Below are 19531 nucleotides of genomic sequence, written 5' to 3'. Positions count from 1 at the left end.
TACAAATAACTGTTTGCACAGGAGTTTAAGTCGTCATTTGTTCAGCTGATAACTCCACGTAGCATTGAAATGTATAAAAATGCCATGGATGTTTATCCTAGAAATGAGCCCTAATATGAGAGAGAAATGTAAAAAAAACCCCAAACCAACAACCCAGTCCCACAGTATAGAGTATATAGTGTGTATATATACTGCAGTGTAGAGTACCAAAGCTGCTGGTCTGTGGCAGTCCCCAGAGCTGACTAGTGTAAGTATGAAAGTCAGCCCCAAGTTTGCCCTGATGTATTCATTAAACCTTAGCTGTCTGTCTCATCTGACCGCCCTTGCTTAGTTGTGTAACAAGCATGCTTTTATTTGTTCTCCAGCACCAGCTTGTTCCATAAATGTGCACTGAAGTACAAGGGGTTTTTTTTTTGCAGTGATGACAAATTATCCAACGCATCTGTTTCATATCTATTTTCTCTCCTGAGGGAGTGACCTGTGCTGCCGTGATAACACCAATTGGCGTCTGAAATATTGTTCCTCAAAAAGATGTCCAGGGTTTCTAAAGCAGCGCTGGGTACAACCACTTTGAGATTTCCCTTTCATTTATATGATGAAGTAGAACATGTATATCTCAAGTGAAAATGACGCAGTAAAGACAACCCTAAGGACCCCTAAATTTCAACTCAATGATGGAAAAATAAATCCTGGAGCCTTTTGCAATTCTGAACCATGCTGATGTTCTCCAAGCCAACACTGGCAATTGAGTTGGCCCAGGGAAGCGATGATGCCCTGGAGACCTTCTCCTTTGTCATTGGAATTGTGGTGCTATTTGACTGTCTTGGTGGCATCGCGATGTATGAAAACATCTACTAGAAGAACAACTAAATAGGCAGGGGGAAAAAGAAGTGACCCTGCTGGTTAATAGCAAAAGCCTCAGGTTTATTCCTGCCCTTCCTAAACTGCATGACAGTTTTGCTACTGGTTTCACCTTCGGCTTTCAAAAGTTGAGAGCTGGGTGGGATTTCCAAATGTTGCTTGTCATCCATAGTCTGAAATTTGATTCCTTAACAAGATTGGGGAGTAATAGCTTGGAAACATCTGAGCATGTTTTGAGGTCTTCTTACCCCCACCCTCCTTTTGCATGCATACAGCTCTTGGTGACATTGATGGTAAAATTACTTGAGCAAAAGGAGTGAGAGCAGACACCAGGGCATTTTGGGTCTGCTTTGGTAAGTCTCACAGCAAAAATGCTTCCCCCTCAACAACCATGTTCATGCCAGATAAAAGTTTTGTTGGATGTGTGCATATTCTCAGCAGATGCTTGTGACCATTTGGGTATGGTCACAACAAATAGAGTTGGATAATTGTGTCATGACTGATTTCATCGCCCTGTTTTAACCTGATTCTGCATTCCTTGATTGAATATTCAGAGTCTGTATGAAAAATTCAGACCAGACCCGTTTATTGATAATCAATGCATCTTTGTGCAAAATAACTAAAGCAAGACAATTTTTTGTACGGCATGGGTTGACAGTTGTGAGGGTCAGCTTGCTGGACAAATACCATTGTGTGTATGTTGGCAGCTGGTAAAAGAGTTACAGTGCAAAAATAATAACCAAAGCCTTTTCAATTGTTTCTAACAAATACATTTCAATTAATAATCCTTCATGGTGGGAGAAGCCGATATGTTCAGCCTCTGTTTTTAAGCAGAAAAAAAAAAAAGCGGAATCGCAACAGAGAGGCTGAAACTTTCCATGCATCCAGTAAACAGTGGCTTTTTTTCTTCAGGGGAAAAAAAAAAAACCAACTCAAGAGAGTCTGCAATGGGGAAAATCTCCTACGAACTTTACCATCCTCACCTGCTACCTTCAGGGTGAATTACCATCAAAATCCACCTTTTTCTTTTGGCTCTCTCTAAATATTTGGGCAGTACTGACCACTGATGGAATGGATATAGATATTTCCAAAAATCATATTTTGCCACGTTTTCTCCTCACATGCCAATAATGTCGACCCCTGTGTAACTGCAGCTATCGGTTCAGGCTGTGTCTGCCCGAGCGTCTCTTGATGGGTAGCGGATGCTGCTGGGCTGGGGCTGGGCGCTGGTATTCAATCAGAATGCAGAACTAAGAGGCAAACATCACCACCTCAGTGAACATGTGTTTTGTTTCTCATTTTCGTGTTTCTTACTGGTTTTCCAAGAAACATGTCAGAACACTGTACAACCAACCGCATGTAATCACTCATTTTAATGCTTTCACCTTTTGCATTTCTTTTTTTAAAGCTCAAGAGTCTGCTGACCTTATTTTCCTTATTGACGGATCAAACAACATCGGAAGTGTCAATTTTCCAGCCATACGTGATTTCCTTGTAAATTTGATTGAAAGCCTCAGAGTTGGAGCTCAGCAAATACATATTGGGGTGGTGCAGTATAGTGATGAACCCAGAACCGAGTTCGCTTTGAACAGCTACTCCACAAAAGTGGATGTTCTGGATGCCGTGAAGGCACTTAGCTTCCGCGGGGGCGAGGAAGCGAACACTGGTGCAGCACTGGAGTTTGTGGTGGAGAACCTCTTCACCCAGGCGGGAGGCAGCAGGATAGAGGAAGCGGTGCCTCAGATTTTAGTGCTGATAAGTGGTGGAGAGTCTAGTGATGATATCCGAGAGGGCTTGTTAGCGGTGAAGCAAGCTAGTATATTTTCATTTAGCATTGGGGTCCAGAATGCTGACAGTGCAGAGCTGCAGCAGATTGCTACTGATGGAAGCTTCGCATTTACTGCCCTGGATATCCGTAACCTCGATGCTCTTCGAGAATTAATACTGCCCAACATTGTTGGAGTGGCCCAAAGACTCATTTTGTTAGAGGCCCCAACCATTGTGACTGAAGGTATGTATGCCTTTCTAGACTGTTGCATTTCAATGAATCAATGAATGAATGAGCTTTTGCACGCTTTAAAAACGTATTTATTTTTTTTAATTTAATTTTTATAATATTTTTTCAATGCATCTCTCTGGGCTACTTATGGAGAAACAATGGGAAAGACAAATAGTCCTGCAGCTAATGTGCAGAAACTCATTTGCCCAGTGGGTTATCTTCTGGAAACCATGAGGTTTTGTGTCAATAACTGGCATGGCATGGGGTTTTAAAGGCCACAAGCAGACTATAAAAAAAGTTTATATAATCCTTACTGGTGTATCTAAGCCCCCTGGGAGTAAATACTGCAGCATTGTCAGTTCTGAAAACATCTGTGTCATGTAATCTTAAATTGTATGCCAGTTGAAAGCGTCATGAGAAAGCAATGTGACTGGGGAAGCTAACAGGGATGTTACAGGGATCCCTGTTTCACAGAGTTGAAGCTGTCATCTTGCTAGAACTGTAACATTCCATACCTCATTGAAACTGTGCACTATCCTTGAGAAAAGGGTGACTTAAACTTAACTTAAAAGCAAAACAACTTAGTTCCCTAAAATTAAATCCCTACGTTGCTAACATATATTTCCCTTCAATTCGTAAGCTGAGAAAGTTAACAGCTTTCCATGAGGCCATGGGAAATGAAAATGTGTCAATATCCCACTCAGGTCACTTTCTTACTCTTAAGTCTCCATTGACAGTATTTCTGGACTAGCGTTAGCTTGGGTGCAGTAGAATAATGAACATCTGGATTTATGGAGCAAGTAGATGATTAAGAATTTCTCACCCTATGGTTTTATGACTAAATTTACTGATAGAGAGGCTTTGTGAAAGACACAACATGTTGCATTTCAGAGGCCCCTGGAAAGGGCCAGCCTGGAGTTGCTGCACTGGATTACCAGCACACTTAATGCAAACAACACTTCTGAGATCCAAGTGCCAATCTGGAGTTCTGTATGCACTGTTCAACTCATGATGTATGTTGACATATAAAACTGCATTGCAGATGTCTTCGCTGATCTATGTCTAAACATGGTTGCTATCCTGTGGATAGCAAATCAAAGGGAGGAATTCGCCTAAAAGATCATTTTATGATTATTCCAGGAAAGAACATAAAGAACTTTTGCTTGTAGCACCCCATGAGAACCATATTTAGCTAAATAAGTTGAAGTCTGCATGTCTAGCTAAAATGTGCATGCCAGGACCCATGCAAGCCAATGGAAAACCTCTCTTCCTGCCCCTCTGATTTTTAACAGTTTGAATGGCAAGGTTTAAAATATTGGTACATTTGGTTTCATCTGCACTTGCATATTTTTCACTTAAAATGCCAGCTCATTTGTAGAAGGTACTACAGTAGCATCAGCTATGTAATTGCATGTAGATGGATATGCTAAATGGAGAAGCGGGTGTTTTCAAAGGAACTTTAGGGAATTTCCTTTCCCTAGCATCCATGGAAATTAATTTTGACTGGTCTGCTTGATTCATATCAGTTCCTTGGAAGTCTGCAGCATAAAGCACTGGTTCGGGAGACACGCTGCAGCCTGAAAGGGATGCCAAGCCCAGGGAGGTGCCAAGCATTCCTGCAAAATACTGAAGTCACCTTGCTTCACTTTAGCTCGCTGCCTGTATGCTGGCACTCCTGGGACGAATGGATGTCTCAAAGTGCCTTTCTGCCTTTCTTTTCCCCTCTGCTTTAGCTACTGGGAGAGCCTGAATGATTGAGTTAGGTGAGGTTCTTCACCAAAGACAGCTGAGATGGCAATGAGGAGGGAACTATGCAAGGCTGGGTTCAGCATTGACACCCTCCAACATTCCCAATTTTTAGAGTTGAAGATATAATGCTTTGATCCCAAATCATTTGAAATACCTGGAGGCTTGCCGCCAGCTTTTATTTGGCTCTGAATGAGACCCTATGAGATACGTATGGCCTTGCTTAAATGTCTTTGGTTTAATTGTGTCCATTGAAATTAGCACTTTGAGTTGTTTCTTCTAGTGGTTTTTTTTTTTTTTGGTTCTTGCATTCCTCTTCTCTAAGGAAACACACTGCAGGATCTGAGAGCTGCAAGAGGAATGAGTTGTGGAGGGAGCTATTCCTTTCCAGCCTCCCTCATTTTTGCAAAGCCCCTTTGATGTTTCCCTCAAACTTCTATATAAAGTCATATAAGTTTCCAGGATCTCCATTTTTGGGTATCTAGCTGCTGACAAGCTAAGGAAGCACTTAAGGCATCTCTCCTGGGTGATACAAAGCAGAGATTTTGCCCTTGTTATCCATTTAGAAAGTTTCCTGTTTTCAGCCCTCTCCTCCTTGGAGCAACTGATGGGAAAAAAAACCTGTCCGGGGGGATGAATGCTGGAAATCATGGCTCTGGGAAAGGGATCATTTAAACAAATCCTTGTTGCTTTGTGAGGCTCTGTTCTGACAGCCTGGGCAATCAACTGCAAGCTACTGGCAGCTCATGGAATCATGGAATGGTTTGGGCTGGAAGGGACCTTGAAGATCACCTAGTTCCTATTGCCCTGTCATGGATGGCACCTTCCACCAGACCAGGTTTCTCAAAGCCCCATCCCAACTGGCCTTGAACACTTCCAGGGATGGGACATTCACAACTTCTCTGGGCAACATGCTCCAGTGTCTTGGCACCCTCACAGCAAAGAAATTCTTCCTAATATCTAATCTAGATCTACCCTCTTGGCTTAAAACTCTTCCACTTTGTCCTGTCACTACACATCCTTGCAAAAAGTGTGAGGCTGTGGCTCAGGTAGGGTATAGGGTACCACCACATTTACTTTATGGAGGTTCTCAACATTTTGTGTGACAGCACCATGGCGGGCTATTTTAAGCTTCAGATTTGACAGTCCTCAAGCAATTTCCAGCAAGACTCTGCAAGATGCTTTTGCAAAGGCTTGCACTTGTTGGCAGAGGCAGGTCTCTCAGGGTCTGAGGGCAGGGAGAGCAGCTGAGTCGTGGATGTCACCTCCAGCTCTAAATCACTCCTTGGGTAGCCTGGTCTCATGGCACCCACCCATACTGAGGAGCCTGACGGAGCCCAGCCTTTGGGAGCACTGTTTTCCATGGCCAGCTGCTGTCCAGCCAAGGAGGACTGTAGCCAAAGCTTTGTTCTTTGTCCAGATCCAAAGTAAATAGCCTCCATGCAGAGGAGCCTTGATGGGCCGAGGGGCTGCCCTTTTCCATCCAGGCAGGACAGGAGATTCTTTGCTACCACTTGCCCTGAGGGGTGTGGGATCCCAGCGATTCTGGATCTCCTCTTCCCCCAGGCTGTGTTCTGGGCATAGCGGTGAGCTAGGGAGGTGATGGACCTGCCATCTCGAGTATGAACCCCATGTCAGGAGCTCCTTGATGGGTAGGCGATTTAAAGACACCCCAAGTCCAACATAATGCAATGATGCATAATGCTCCAGCATAACTTGGCAGCAACACAAGGTTTCCTTTTTCACTTCAATGACATGAAATCAGGGAGGTGGGAGTGGGAGTGGGGTGGTCTCAAAGGTGGCATTAGAATTATCTTCCATGATGATCATGTGTAATGCTTTTATCATAATGGTATTGGTCTTGTTAATAGTTACTGTTTTATTCACATACATTTGCTGTATTAAATATGATGGTGCTTTGGTTCCAATGCTGCACAACCATTTTTTCCCCTCCCTAACTATCTTCCTTCAAACTTAGCCAGGGAACTGGAAAGCTCACTGTGCTCCTTCTGTGTCCTATGCCATCATCAATAATAAAGTTTCAGAGATGACAACCTAGGGGGGCCATTTGTTAAAGACATGGCAACTGGAATATAATTAAGCTCTTCCATGATTGGTCTAGCTGTGCCGCAAAAATCATAACTTATTTTTGTTAATCAGGAATAAGATGTAGGATGGGAAGACCAAGAGTCCAGGTACGTCGAGTAAGTGGAGAACTGTCCTTTTACTTGTGTCATTGCTCTTGGGAACCTAATCCTTCTGAGACCAAGCCATGCTCTGGCATGATTCAGATGGCTCCGCTGCAGACAGAGGGAGCATCACCTGCTTGTTTTATCTCATGTGCCGGCTGAGTGCCAAGATTTCTCCTGACTGTTGGCCTTTCTTGTTTTGATATGTTTATGCATTTTAATATTAAGTTTTATAAAAAATGCAATTCTTGGAACTCTTCAACTCTTCTGTGTTTTAGAAAGGGGGAACATTCAACCAGATATCTTATTATCCCCCTGCTAAAAAATAATTCTGTTTTGAAAGTGAGACCCTTTAAAGCTGTTGAGAGTAACAGCGCTTCAAGCAAATAAGAAGTCCTGAACATTGCTGAACTGTTGACGTAGAATTGACAGGCAGAGTGTGATGAAGGTTTCTGCTAACATTATGTTCATGTGTTACTTGCAGTTATTGAAGTGAACAAGAAGGATATAGTCTTCCTGATAGATGGCTCAACTGCTTTGGGGACTGGCCCCTTTAACTCGATTCGTGATTTTGTTGCCAAAATTGTCCAAAGGCTGGAGGTTGGACCTGACCTGATTCAAGTCGCGGTGGCACAGTACGCAGACACTGTGAAGCCAGAGTTTTATTTTAACACCCACCAGAGCAGAAGGGATGTGATGGCTAACGTGAAGAGAATGAAGCTCATGGGTGGTACGGCGCTCAACACTGGCTCGGCACTGGACTTTGTGAGGAGCAACTTCTTCACCAGTGCTGCTGGGTGCAGGATGGAGGAAGGGGTGCTCCCCATGCTGGTGCTCATCACTGGTGGTAAGTCCAGGGATGCTGTTGACCAAGCTGCGGCAGAGATGAAAAGGAACCGGATAGTGATCCTTGCCATTGGGTCGAGAAATGCCGACCTGGCAGAACTTCAAGAAATAGCCCATGAGAGAGATTTTGTGTTCAACCCAAATGACTTCCGTGTCCAGTTCATGCAAGCCATTCTTCCTGAAGTGCTGTCACCTATCCGGACACTCTCTGGAGGACTGATTGTCCAAGAACCACCATCAGGTAATTAATTACCTTTTCCTAGTTAAGGACATGTGGTTTATATATTTGTTAACTCTTATTCTACGACATGTAGAGATAAGGGGGCAAAAAGGCATCAAGCACCTGTTTCAGCATAGCTAAATGTTGTCTCAAGGATTTGCAAAATGTGCATGAACAGATCGGTGAATCTGGTAGCATGGTGGTTGTTACAGCTTTGCTATTCCTTCCTGGAGATTTTTGTCCCATTCCATATTTGTCACCAACACTTAAAGGCCTGGATGTGGAAGATGTGCTTTACTAGTAGGTACTGAAATCATTCAGTGGAGGCTTTTTCACTCCCTTAGGATTTGTGTAACCTATGAACAGGGCACACTGTGAGCGTTACAATCTCTTTCCCAGTTTGAAAATTATCTGTAGTGGATATTTGCTCAAGAAAGCTTAGAAGTTTCTTCTGAGTGTGAAGAAAATAAGCAAGTTTGTTCATGGAGACATTCAGGGAAAGCTAGCCTGACACTGTTGGACTGAAACTCACCCTTTAAGAACATATTTACAGTTTTAATATCATTTATTCAGCTCAGGCCCTAAGAGGCGTACAAGACTATTGCAAATTGTTGATTTTAATTTAATCTTTTTAGGAGATGATCCAAAGCCCCATGAAGCCAGTGGATTCTTTTTATTTGGTCTTGCCATTGACATCAGTAGACTTTGGAAGTAATCCAGCTGCTAGAGTCATGTCTTTTGAGGCAGTTTCCCCTGCATTTCAAGAGGTGTTCTAGCTGCACAGAGAGTTTATACCAGATTTCTCAGGATTTCTTCCCAATAGAGATGCTTGAGGTTGAATTAATGGTGCACTAGACTGTATTTGAACCTTGCATTTCTGTCTCATGGTATATAAACATTAGAAAAACAGGACTTGTTCCAGCTCCCAGTAAGGCCAGTAGTGAGGTTCCCATTGGCTTAAGTGGGTGTCCAACCATGTCCGTATTTTTTCTTGTTCCTTTTAGTAATTTAAAATTATAAATCACAGTGCAAAAGAAACTGAGATTTTGGAAAGGGTCCTTAAAGAATTAAAGCCGATAGCTGATTTACATGAAGAGCAGACATTTTGAAATCAGTTTGCCAATACTTGTCCTTAATTAAGATGAATATCACGGGGCTTATCATTTAAAAAGCTTTTTTTCATAATGTGTTTCTTGCTAATACAGTTTTGCATGGCTATACACCAAAACTTGACATTTTTATTTTTCAATGTAAATTAAAAATGTTCTTATACTTCCATGTTCTTTAAAGCTCATTCATGCAGCTTCTATTTTTTTCCAGTCCTTTTGCTTTACTGTACTCACAGCTATTCACATAGGCAAGAATCAAATAATCATATCCTACTCTGTAAAATAAGTATTAGTAGTAATATAACTGATTTTGACACTGAGCAGTCTGTTACATTTCAGCTAGGTATTGTCTCACCTTGGGCCTTGAATGGCACTTCTCTGGGAAAAATTAAAAATGCAGAAAGCCAAGACAATCTGTAAAATCTGAGAGCAATGCCTGTACTCCAAAGAGCCCTTTTCTCCCTTTTGCTTTTGATATCTCAGTATTTATGTATTTCATATATCGGACAGCAAGCTTACAGGGACAAGGCAAGCTAGACAGATGGATGAATATAGCCATATACCCATAGGTAAATGCCTCAGACGGAAAGATAATGAACAGAATTAGCAATGGGCATAAATATATTCTCAAATAACTTATTTGGAAGAAGGCGTCCAGGTGGGATGCATTAGATGAACCCACTCATCAGTTCTCTGAGATCTTATTTTAAGTTTTGGCATTTTTGTCTGCCATCTGGACATGACACAGCTAGAGAAAAAAGCACGGGGGGGTGCTCCTGTGGTGTCTTTGGAGTGACATTGCAGCTCTGTGCCTTGGGGCTCAAATGCTGGGAGACCGCCCACGAAGGATTTATCCTTATAAAAGGAGCTGAGAACTGCCTGGTTACTGCCAGAAGTGGGAAATTTCCCTCCCTTCAAAAGCCCACAAAACTGATGTCTATAACTGCAGATATCAAAATGCAGTTTTCTGAATCAAATGCAGGTGCCAAAAAGGCAGGTGTCGTAGGCAGCCGTTGCAGCCTCGTCTGGACCAGCTTTTCGAAGCCTATTAGTAAAAGTTGTTTCCAATACCCACAGAAAATACCGACCAAATTGGTTACTTGGCAGAAGTGTTTTCCCATGCAAGTGGAGCCGAAGTCTGCACTGTGGGCAGAGCTGTAGCTGGCTGCACAGCGTGAGCGTGGAAGTCACTGCAGGGCAGGACGTGGTTCTCTGCATCTAGGGATGCATGGGAGCATCCCCATGGAATAGGGGACTGCTTAATAAGGGGCTGATCGTGCTGGGTGTCAAAGCACACTTTAGGTGCCAGAAAGCAGAAACTTTCCCTATTGCTTTGATGGAAAGTCCCAAGTAAATGTGTGGTGACTTGCAGATAAGCCAGGTGGCTGTAGGCGTAATTGTGTTGCTCCACCAGAATCAATGAAGCCGCCTTTTTCTGGCTAAGGATCAGGCCCAGAGCATGCAACTCTATTTGGCAGCCATTGAAAGCATCTGCCATGGCAGAGGCTGAGCCCCATTGGTAAGCCTGACTTCTTTTAAAAGACTTTTCAGTGCAAGTCAGGAACCTCCCCTGCCAAATTTAGTAATTTCCAGCAAGGTCCTTGTTACTTCTGTGCTGATCACACTCTGTCTCTTTTTCTCCCTTCTTCCTTCTAACAAGGTTTACATGCGTGTACAGCGTATGCTGTATGCACACATGAAAAAAAAATTCCATTTTTGTTTTCTGTGATGTCTCATGTTATTTTCTGTGCTCTACTGCAGTTCAAGTAACCAAAAGGGATATCATCTTTCTTTTGGATGGATCACTCAACGTCGGAAATGCCAACTTCCCCTTTGTCCGTGACTTTGTTGCCACCCTAGTTAACTACCTTGATGTCGGCAGTGACAAAATCCGAGTTGGCTTAGTGCAATTTAGTGACACTCCTAAAACAGAGTTCTATCTGTACTCGTACCAAACCAAATCAGACATAATTCAACGTTTGGGGCAGCTGAGGCCCAAGGGGGGATCAGTGCTGAACACTGGCTCTGCACTGAACTTTGTGCTTTCAAATCACTTCACGGAAGCTGGTGGGAGCAGAATAAATGAACAAGTGCCGCAGGTCCTAGTCCTGGTGACGGCAGGGAGGTCTGCCGATCCCTTCTTGCAAGTTTCCAATGAATTAGCTCGGGCTGGAGTGCTGACTTTTGCTGTTGGAGTTAGGAGTGCGGATAAGGCAGAACTTGAACAGATTGCCTTTAATCCAAGAATGGTATATTTTATGGATGATTTCAGTGCTCTGACAGCTTTACCCCAGGAGTTAAATAAGCCTATAACCACATATGTTAGTGGAGGTGTGGAAGAGGTTCCACTCGCCCCAACAGGTAATATATACTTCCTTCATGTTGACTGCATTAAGTTAATCTTGTTTCTTTTGACTGTTTGTTCCAAATGTATACCTTCACATCTGCCTATGGCCCCAAGTCATCAAAACGGTTAGGGCTATGCTTAACCATCAACACGTGGCTTGACACTGGCAGCTCTGAATTTCAAGTCATTGCTAGCACACGTCAAAGACAGCCCCATTTGAAGTCTTTTGGCAGGTCAGGACCAAAGGAGGCTCCCAGTGAGTCTGTGCCCACCAGTCACTTACTCAGGTGTTCCCTTTCTGTTGCTCTAATGTCGCAACCTGCAAATGCATTGTCTGCGCTAGCTCAGGCAATGGTAGCGTGCACCTTTGACCACAAGGAATGGTGTGGAAAGGTTAAAGTCATGCCCAAGAGCACAGAGGAGCAGAGATCTAGGCAAGTACAGGTGGCTGGATCCTTCCTCCGAGCCACTTTGTCGAAGTGCTGTTACCAGGCTGTCACAGGTGCTGAGTTTGACTCCAGATATTCAAAGTTATCTACCAACATTAAACCCAAAAGCCGTTGGCACGGTTAACCCCTTTTAAACAGGTATTTGCTCACTAATTTCCTTATTGTGGCTATGTGCATATGAAGACGTAAGAATAACCAGGATTGCTTAGTGTGGAAAGGAGACCGTTAAGATTAATGTGAAAGGTGTTAAGACACACAGACATGAGATGCTTGGTTTTGCCTTGGATATTCAATGAGATTGAAAGGGCATCAAATGGAAACAGGTAAAAGGCTTTTTCTCCTCCCAAAGTTGTAACTTGCCTATGGATTTAAATGTTCCTTGTGATGCAGCTGGGAGAAGTATTTTAAAAGAATACAGAAAATGCTTTATGTGTGTATGTATATATAAACTAATGTCTATTTGGTATCTGCTGAGCCTTTGAATAGGAAAAAAACCCACAACAACCCAACCCTCCAATGCTTTTGTACTTCATGCCTGTATTATCTGGCATATTGCTAGGCCATCACCGTCCTAATCTGAAAGAACCAAGTTATGATTTGACTGATAATGCTGTGCAGTATATGACACGACTACCTGGTGCCTGAATTCATTGACTCTTAGGATAAAAGTGTCCTTGCTTCCCCTTCTTCCTCAGATAAATAAGTCAAAGGTACTGTTTAGTCCTGTAGCCTTTGAATACTTTGGTAAATGAAAATCACTTGCTTTGCATATTGAAACCCAGCTAATTTGCAAAGAAGTTTCTAGGATGATGTTTAAGAAGAAAAATGTCTTCATATCTTTTTTTTCCCCTCTTTTCATTTGTGAATTTATTCTAGAAAGCAAGAAAGATATTTTATTCCTGATTGATGGCTCAGCTAACCTCTTGGGTAGCTTTCCTGCTGTCCGGGACTTTGTACACAAAGTCATTTCTGACCTGAACGTGGGTCCCGATGCCACACGAGTAGCTGTAGCTCAGTTCAGTGACACCATCCAAGTTGAATTTGACTTTGCTGAACTGCAGTCTAAGCAAGACATGCTTCTCAAAGTGAAAAGGATGAAGATAAAAACCGGGAAGCAACTGAACATTGGAGCTGCACTAGATGAAGCTATAAGGAGGTTGTTTGTGAAGGAAGCTGGAAGCAGGATCGAAGAAGGGGTTCCTCAGTTTTTGGTCCTCCTTGTTGCTGGGAGATCAACGGATGATGCGGAGCAACCCTCAGATGCTCTGAAGCAAGCTGGAGTTGTGACCTTTGCTATCAAAGCAAAAAATGCCGACTCTGCAGAGCTGGAAAGGATCGTTTACGCCCCACAATTCATTCTGAACGTCGACTCCCTCCCTCGGATTTCAGAGCTTCAGCCAAACATAGTCAACCTGTTGAAAACTATCCAGCTTCAGCCAACAGGTACAGGGACCCCTGGGGTTTCCAAGAGGCTGAAAGACATCACTTACATGCCCCCCTCCATTTGGTAACTGGGGCAATTGGGTCTGGTGATGTTTAAAGTGATTATGTAGAAATTGCTATTGTACTTGGATTTTCCTCTGATCAGACCCTGATCCAGCAAAGCATTAAGGTCCAAACTGAATTTTAAAGATGAGTAAGGAAAAAGCCTTTTGTTCAGCTGCAAGGGCTGCAGTAGGTGCTGTTACCAGTGTGTAAAACATGGTACAAACCTGAAATAACAGAGAGTCGTTGCCCCAGAGATCTTGCATAAATTGATGTGCAATGCTGGGCAAGGGCTAGAAGAAAATCAAAGCTTGTCTTGATTTCTCTTTCCATCCTCCTTTTTCTGGAGGAGTGGTAGGGAGTAAGGAGAACTGCAGCGCACTGGATTCGCTTTTGCTCCATTATTTCTTACAGGATATGATGGCAGTTTATACATTTTGTACCTGTGCACCAACAAATTAGATGCTTTTGACTCGGTTACAGTTACAAGCTCAGTAGATGTGTACGGATTAATTGAAGAATAATAAAAAAATCATAAAAAGAATCACACAACCACAATTACAAATTCACACTGCGATACTGGAAATGATATTTGTCCAGCTGTGTGATTTCCTGAGGCAGACCTAATCTGAGAATTAATGTGTCTCCCAACAGCAGGTGGGGGCTAGGAAAAGTATAATAACATCCGTGCCATCTCTTTGTAAAAGTCCTGGGCAGATGGACTTAGAATCATAGAAACATAAAAAAGAAATAGGGCTGGAAGGGATCTCAGGGTGCCATCTACTACATACCTTTGTCCCCAACAGGATCTTCTTGTCTAGAACAGCTGAAATTTGTCTACTCTGTTCTGAAAACCCTCTGATGGAGGAGATTTCCCAGCCTCCATAATCAATCTGTTCAGTTGCTTTTACCTGTATCAATAGATATTTTTCCTGAATGTCAGACCTCTGCCTTCCTAGTCATAGTTTATGCCTTTCACATCTCCTTTAACTCAAGGACACAGATGTCAGTTCATTCCCATGTTTTGTGTGACACCCTTTCATTTTCTTTGTTTGCTATGTATGTCTTGTCTCGTTCCTCTTGCCACCAGCTGCCTATGCAGCTCATTCCCATTTTTCCTTGTAGGTCTTGTAGATTTTCTACCTTTTCACCCTTGTCTCTCTGACATCAGCCTGCTCCAAATGACCAGAGTGTAACAATGGTGTCACCCGATCATCTTTTACTCCATCATTTTCACGTGGAGTCATTGCCCTTCCCATATTTGTGCAGCTTCTACCTCAACATAGACTAGTGCAACTAGTGCTCTTGAACTGCATCCTCCCTTTTCAAACCATTTCTGTCTTGTCAAGACCATTTTCAATCCCTTTGACCATCGAGCACTGTGAATAATTGTGCTAATTGCTCACAAATAGCTGCATCCACCTACTTTTCAAGAAATTCTTGGCTAAAAGAGAACCTCCTCATAACAGTGTCCTATTTATTTCCTCTTTATCTGCTACCCAGAAACTTTTGACAGGACTGTTCCCCTGCTTCTTCACTTAAGAGGAGGTGTATGAAACTGGGATACACCAGGCAATGTCCGCTCCCTCTTCCTACCCGTATTGCTCAACACAAACTATATTAATATTCCAGTCCTGTGCATTAACCCACCAAGTTTCCAACATTCCTCTTAAATAATAAACTTGATCTGAAGTCTGCGTTAAGACTTCAACTGCCCTTGTTAACTCTTTATATGTCTAGCATTCATAAGCAGGTATTTAAGATTTTTTTTCAGAGGGACCGATCATATTGTTGCTTGTCACACTTGACCCTGCTATAAACAAGCCAACAGCACTTTTGAGGATGTTGTCCATCAGTTTCTGTGTTTGAGAGGCAGTGATGTTTTCTGCTTAGCTGAGCCAAACCTTTGCAATTCTGTTAGTCAAAAGCAGAACACGTCAACAGTTCGCTGATCTTTGACATTTCATGGTCTTGTTCTTTTTAAAAAAGAATGTTTGGTCACAATTAGCATTTTTTTGTGCTTGAAGTTAGTAAAAAAAATAATCAATGTCTAGCATCTTAGAAAAGCATTTCAGAGTTTTCAGTGGGATGACCTTTCTAATAAATTCTTATTTTGTATGAGCGTGTGCAGGATTATTTATTTCTAAGTTCAGTGATGCCTCAGAGAAGTTTTTCTCTCTCTTCACCAACTCCTTCTAAGCACCCTCTCTGCAGTATGCTATTTCATTCAGAAACTCAGTTTTCTCTGGGAGAAAAAGATCCCTGATGCCCCAGACTCCTGTTCATATTGCAAAGCCATGTGCCAGCTCCCAGCCACCTTGGGAGCACATGGCTTCTCCCAGCCTCAGGTAGGAGATGGCACCTGGAGTGCTTGGCACCCTATTTCCTATGGGTCTATGATTCTATGACTTGGTGGGTAAGGCACGGCACACGTTGCACTGCGGTTTCCACCGACTTCCACCCATCTGCCTCTTCGCCAGGGATTGCATCTGATGGCAAAGGAGCCGAGCCACCCATCCTGACACCTCGCTTTCCCCTCCCCGAGCTTTTGTACTCCTTCGGTTCAATGTATGCGGAGCCTAATAATCACTGCAAAAGAGAATCTCACTTATTCCCCCCTTCCCTTACTTGTCTCAAACAGTAGTTGAGAGAGGTGAGAAGAAGGATGTGGTGTTTCTAATCGATGGCTCGGATGGTGTCAGAAGAGGCTTCCCACTACTGAAGACCTTTGTCCAAAGAGTTGTTGAAAGCCTGGATATCGGTCGTGACAAGGTCCGTGTCGCCGTCGCACAGTACAGCAATGTCATACAACCCGAGTTCTTACTCGACACCCATGAAGACAAAGCAGATCTCATCAGCGCCATCCAGGAGCTGAAGGTTATGGGAGGATCTCCTCTGAACACTGGAGCAGCCCTCGACTATCTCATCAAGAATGTGTTCACGGTGTCTAGCGGCAGCAGGATAGCGGAGGGTGTCCCGCAGTTCCTGATTCTGCTGACCGCTGACCGGTCCCAGGATGATGTGAGGAGGCCCTCAGTGGTCCTGAAGACGAGTGGCACGGTGCCCTTTGGCATTGGGATTGGGAATGCCGACCTCACAGAGCTGCAGACGATCTCCTTCCTCCCAGATTTTGCTATCTCTGTGCCTGACTTCAGCCAGCTGGATACAGTGCAGCAGGTCGTCTCGAACAGAGTCATCCGGCTGACCAAGAAAGAGATAGAGTCACTTGCCCCTGATCTGGTTTTTACATCACCCAGCCCAGGTGAGAAGAAGTTTGTGTCTGCACCCAGAGCCAGCGGCAAAATATGATGTTTAGTAACATCATGGTTGCAACACAAACTAAGAAAAGCAAAGATGGTCATGGCTAAGACTCCAAGTCTGTCTTGGTCTCATTGTTGATGTACTTAGGGTTGGTAAGAGCTGTGTAATCAAGCTGAGCCACCTTTAAGCCCAGTCCCTCAAGGTGGTCCATGTTGTATCCACATGGAAGACCCACAAACTGAATGCTATGTCCTTAATCTTATTTTAAGTTGAAGGATTTTAAGTCCGTGCTATTCCTCCTGGAATGGAACTTGCGTCATTTAGATGCTACAGGGATGCCTTCACACCATTATAAATCAAGGTCAGCTTTCTGCTAAATGTAAGACCTGCTGATGCATCTTACATTTGCCACGCTTATTCGCTGGGGGAAGGGAAACTGGAAGTGGGCATCGGGAAAAGGATCGGTCTCACTTGAAATGAAATCCAGCCAGTGTATGTCTGGGATGAAGGGTACCCACCCCAGATCTTTGAAGTCCACCATCCTAATCTATTAATTCCCTTCAGAGCCAGACTGCTTTCCTCTATCCTCATTTATCAGCGTGATACTCAGCGATAATTCAGGCTCTGGCCTGAATTACCACTGCAGAAAACATTTTATTAGGAAGCAAAAAGTCATCCTGGAAAGGCAGAAGCTGAGAGAATAATAGAACAGAAGCTTTTCTAGAGGACAAAGCCAAAGAAAGAGGGGTGGTTCTGAGTGTAAAATAACCCCAGGCTGCCTGGCAACCTGCCCTGAGTAAGGAGCATCACCAGGCTACGTTTCCTTGGGTAGAGATCCCACAAGGAATTATTGTTTCAGGTTTCTCCTTCTCCCTCTTCCTTCCTTCGCTCTGGAAGTTGCTCTTCTTGCACTGCCTGGCGAAGTGCCTAGCAGAGTGGTCCTGTCTCTGGGTTGAACCCAGAGCTGCCTGCTGGAGCTCCCAATAGGTATCACAGGGAACAAAATGACGAGCATCCTCCCCATGGCTAAAGGCATGGGCCAGTGATGTAGATGATGAGCTTAGCTGCTCTCCATAAGCAATGCCCAATGCATCTTCTGACCGCTGCCTTCTTTCCTGCAGCGGGTGTGAAGAGGGACGTCGTGTTCATGGTTGATGGCTCCCGCTATGCCGCCCAGGAGTTCTACCTCATCCGTGATCTCATTGAGAGGATAGTGAACAACTTGGATGTGGGCTTTGACACCACCAGGATTTCGGTGATCCAATTCAGTGAGCATCCCCATGTGGAGTTCCTGCTCAATGCCCACTCCACCAAGGATGAGGTGCAGAGTGCCGTGAGACGGCTGCGGCCACAGGGTGGCCAGCAGGTGAACGTGGGGGAGGCCCTTGAGTTTGTGGCAAAGACCATCTTCACCCGACCCTCTGGGAGCCGCATAGAGGAAGGTGTCCCTCAGTTTTTGGTCATCCTTTCCTCCCGCAAGTCCGATGATGACTTAGAGTATCCATCACTCCAAGTCAAACAAGTGGGGGTGGCACCTATGGTGGTAGCAAAGAATGTGGAGCCTGAGGAGATGGTGCAGATTGCTCTTAGTCCTGATTATGTATTCCAAGTCTCCAGCTTCCAGGAACTGCCCAGCCTCGAGCAGAAGCTGCTGACTCCTATTGAAACCCTGACTGGGGACCAAATCAGACGGCTGCTGGGAGATGTGCAACCCCCCGTAGGTAAGACTCTGTCAATACCAGCTGTCTTTGGTTTGCTGTTCAAGTAAATGTTGCCCAAATGTGTAAATAACTTTCCATCCCACCTTTGTAAACCAAGGTTTTCCTTAGTTAAAAGCAAAGATGTAGCGCATGTACAGTTTTAGAAGGAAACTTTTAGGTATGTGGAATTTCTACTTATGTACCTAAATACATTATAACATGATTTTCAGGTCAAGTACCTAAATACATTACCTATTTTGATTTTCAAGTCAAATACTGCAATGTGTATAATTACCTATTCCAAATTTAGCAGCTTTCTAGGAGAGACATAAATCTGGGGCAAAATGAAGCTGGAAACATTGACAAATCCAGAGTAGAGTGGTAATGAATGAAACCGATAAGGCTCTGAGTAATGCATGCTTCAGATATTAGGCAGGCTGTTAACACGCAGATGCACACTTACACACAAGCCCTTTTGAGAGGCTCCCTGCAGCACCATGCCTGAAGTTGGATAAAATATGCCACACAGTTTTACATCACACGAGAGGAGATAGCACAGAAATCCTCCAGCAAAGCTTAAGCAAAGGCTTGGCACAAAATATCCTCTCTTCTTGCTTCCCTGCAGATACTTCTGGTGATGAAAAGGATGTAGTCTTCCTCATTGACAGCTCCGACAGCGTTAGACCCGATGGGCTTGCTCACATTCGGGATTTCATCAGCAGAATTGTCCAGCAGCTGGATGTTGGGCCAAACAAAGTGCGAATTGGCGTGGTGCAGTTCAGCAATAACGTCTTCCCTGAGTTCTACCTGAAGACCCACAAGTCCAAAAACGCTGTCCTGCAAGCCATCCGCCGCTTGAGGCTTAGAGGGGGTTCCCCCGTGAATGCTGGCAAAGCCCTAGACTACGTGGTGAAGAACTACTTCATCAAGTCTGCAGGGAGCAGGATAGAAGATGGAGTGCCCCAACACCTAGTCGTCATTCTTGGAGACCGCTCCCAGGATGATGTGAACAGGCCTGCTAATGTGATCACTTCAACAAGCATTAAACCCCTGGGTGTCGGAGCCAGAAACGTGGACAGGGACCAGCTGCAGGTCATCACCAATGATCCCGAACGTGTGCTTGTGGTACAAGACTTCACAGGACTCCCGACTTTAGAAAAGAAGGTGCAGAGTATTCTTGAAGAGCTTCCGATACCAACAACAGAAGCCCCTGTATACCCAGGACCTGGTAAGGCTGCTATTCATCCTGTAGACTTTTCTGGACAGAACACAGATAGAATTTGTATAATGTGAAAATGATTCGGTAATAACACCTTCTG

The 19531-nt window shown here is 43.9% G+C and overlaps 1 protein-coding gene across 13 annotated transcripts in view; it reads left to right on the top strand.

Moving 5' to 3' along the window:
• The window catches only part of COL6A3 (collagen type VI alpha 3 chain), a 62973-nt gene that overhangs the window by 12110 nt on the left and 31332 nt on the right, over window positions 1–19531 (top strand). For 7 of the 13 annotated variants that reach the window (XM_080399805.1, XM_080399803.1, XM_080399807.1 and 4 more), the window contains 7 exons: window positions 2270–2872; window positions 7280–7882; window positions 10732–11331; window positions 12643–13209; window positions 15893–16513; window positions 17634–18233; window positions 18838–19440. In XM_080399805.1, the coding sequence (XP_080255931.1) occupies window positions 2270–2872; window positions 7280–7882; window positions 10732–11331; window positions 12643–13209; window positions 15893–16513; window positions 17634–18233; window positions 18838–19440 (4197 nt within the window). The remainder of the gene's footprint in view (window positions 1–2269; window positions 2873–7279; window positions 7883–10731; window positions 11332–12642; window positions 13210–15892; window positions 16514–17633; window positions 18234–18837; window positions 19441–19531) is intronic. The other 6 variants (XM_080399802.1, XM_080399804.1, XM_080399809.1 and 3 more) reach the window with 5 other exon arrangements.

This window comes from Falco punctatus (assembly GCF_963210335.1).
Source record: "Falco punctatus genome assembly, chromosome: 8".
Classification (NCBI taxonomy): domain Eukaryota; kingdom Metazoa; phylum Chordata; class Aves; order Falconiformes; family Falconidae; genus Falco; species Falco punctatus.
Note: the sequence above shows the minus strand (reverse complement) of the source record. Positions and strands in the feature narration are given on the sequence as shown.